This window comes from Aristolochia californica, unplaced genomic scaffold (assembly GCF_029961685.1).
Source record: "Aristolochia californica isolate CCGP_79_NKW_82.1479 unplaced genomic scaffold, dmAriCali1.0.hap1 SCAF_1, whole genome shotgun sequence".
NCBI classification, from domain to species: Eukaryota; Viridiplantae; Streptophyta; class Magnoliopsida; order Piperales; family Aristolochiaceae; genus Aristolochia; species Aristolochia californica.
Genome location: NW_027181770.1, coordinates 9,272,196 through 9,274,644, shown reverse-complemented (window position 1 = coordinate 9,274,644; position 2,449 = coordinate 9,272,196). Strand labels below are relative to the sequence as shown.

General features: G+C 37.8%; 1 protein-coding gene across 1 annotated transcript; it reads right to left on the bottom strand.

Annotated features, from left to right (window-relative positions):
- On the bottom strand, positions 1-1,182 carry LOC137961149 (uncharacterized). The gene is made up of 2 exons (XM_068808352.1): positions 1,011-1,182; positions 1-744 (listed from the first exon to the last, which is right to left on the bottom strand). The coding sequence occupies exons 1-2, from the start codon at positions 1,058-1,060 to the stop codon at positions 273-275; spliced, it is 522 nt and encodes a 173-aa protein (XP_068664453.1). The 5' UTR covers positions 1,061-1,182; the 3' UTR covers positions 1-272.
- Positions 1,183-2,449: the final 1,267 nt, after the last annotated feature.

The following is a 2,449-nucleotide window of genomic DNA, read 5'->3' as shown; positions in this document are numbered from 1 at the left end:
AGTAAAGATGCATTTTGAGTAGCAGAAAACCATGGAGCTCGGCAAATTGCTGGAGCTTCTCCCTTTTCTTGCTCAAAAGAAGCCGAGTTGAACCGATTTCGTTTCGAGCTATGACCGCTCGACAATCCCACCAAAAAAAAAAAAAAAAAATGGACATGAGAAAAAATGCAGAACAGGAAAACCCCATTGAAGCAAACTGATGGAGGGAGAAGAAGAATGCTTCAAATGCTTTCTTCTAACTCTCCCAGGAAAAGAAAAAGATTTTTAGAAGTTTAATTTTCTTCAGCCATTACCATTCGACTTAGAGGACTAGGACCAAGTTTTTTCCTTCTCATCGTGCTTCTCCTCCTGATAACTTCCATCTGATTCTTCCTCCTTACTTGCATCATGGCTTCTTCCTCCACCACAAATCTTCTCATCAAAACATCATCCGTTAGCGACTTACCCCTGAATACTCGTCTGCCCTCTACTGAAGCTCTGGCAATTGGGAGTTTCTCTTGAGGCGCCACAAACGATTTTGATCTCGGATAGCTATAGCTTCTCCTTGGGGGAATGTCGGCTCTGAATATCTCTGTGTATGAAGAGATTGGGGCGCAGAGACAAACTCTGGTGAACGAAGTGGCAACCTTCAGGGAAGTGGACTTGGCTAGCTTTGGTCTGTTTGTGTTTGTTGAAATTCCGTTGGTCTTTGATATGGGTTTCCATAAATTTGTGGCTTCCATTGCTCTCTGGTACCAAGGTTTCCTGCAAAAACGCGAACATGTCAAACAGAGCTTCATTGAGAACTTAAAAAGTTTTTTTTTGCAGTCAATGTGTTTGTTCTTATGCAGCATGGTTGTGCATTCTTTATGCATTTGAACAGGTTAAAGCTCCAAGAACCCGGAGATAGTTTAGTTTGTATCTTTTGGTAAGATTTGTGTGTTTAATCATGTCCTCTATGTCAAAAAAATTCAAAACTCGAAAGAGAAAAGTTGAAAGTCTTGAATCTACAGCGGTATAGAGATACATACCTCGTCTGTGAGTTATTTGGATCTTGCATGAACAAGAAATGGTGGAGCATCACAGAAGTGGTGGATGAGGGTGATGGGGTTCATTAGGATACAGAAGGGCCTGCCTTTTGGTTGAAATTGTGAGTTGGAGATAGGATGAGAGTGTCCCTTTTCTCTTTTTTTTCCCCCCTCCCTTGCTTCTTTCTTTATTATAACTTGCTTTTGCTTTGACAGGATTCCTTTTACAATTTGGAGAGAAAGGAGAAGTTCATCCAGGGCCAAAATGTTGCTTTACATAGATGGGTAATTGAAAATAACCTCAATTCAACTTTCATAAACGATAATCCCTGCTCAGATGATGGCATCATATAACGTCATCCAAAGCACAACTAGAAAAGAGAAAAACACAAAAACAGAACAGGGTGTTTTTCAATCTAAAGCTATAAAGTCAATGATAGAAGAGAATATTTGATTTGAGCAGAAAGAAGTGGGAACAGTCTGTGTCTCCAGGTATGTCTTTCTTCTAGATCAGCTCATTCCAACCATTTTGTTCTGATGAATGTGGGTTTTACAGGAATGATCAAATGGGGATCAAAATTTGTGCAGAAAAAATTAAAAAAGCAGATGGGTTGATAGATAAATGAGGAAGGGATGGCATCATGATTTCATATGTTGGTGGTGTATTGTCCAAAGGCTGAAAAAGGAGGTGGAAAGAGGAAAGGCATATGATGATTAGGGTTTTCTGTGCAGCTGTATGGGAGATATTTACCATTTCTTCTCCAATGAAACCTTAATGAGATATCTCCTGCAATTAGTGAAGAGTGTAGAAAGAAGAGAAAGGTCATGAAGAAGGGCTCAAAGATGGTGTTCTGGGTGGGTCAAAAGGTGGAGAAGGAGAAACATTTGGGGCCAATTGAGTCCCCTTTTGCTTCTATCATGTAGACCGTATTAATCATGTGCAATGAAGATCTTTGAGTAAATCACGTGCATATGCCACTGCCCTTTCATATGATACGTGGCCATAAGTGGAAAACCCTATGATGTCTATGATTCGAGATCTAATACTTTGTTAATGAAATCTTAAGGGTCATTATATTAGTGGATATGGATCATTTTGTTCATTTTTGCTTGTTATAAAATTAGGTTTTTATTCCGTACCCCCGACCTCCGTCCCCTTTTTAATGAAAAAATTATGATTGTAAGTCGTAAATGGTTAATATCGAAATCAGGTAATTCCAAATGGTTAAGGGGTATTCGATTCGTTACCCGTTTTTTACTAGCTAACACCTAAATAAATAGGAAGATAAAAAATTAAGATATGACTTTGTGAAAAACATAAAACAATATTAAAAAATATATCTAAAAATATTAACTTAAATATTTTAATATTTTAGCTAAAAATATAACAAAAAATCAACATTTATGGAATAGAGTTACTACATTAGTCTCAAACCAAATGG

Excerpts from the sequence above, each read along its gene's own strand:
- LOC137961149 (XM_068808352.1), bottom strand. The coding sequence starts at position 1,060 with ATGCTCCACCATTTCTTGTTCATGCAAGATCCAAATAACTCACAGACG. Across the intron at positions 745-1,010 it reads CCAAATAACTCACAGACGAG|GAAACCTTGGTACCAGAGAG; the intron begins GTATGTATCTCT and ends GCGTTTTTGCAG.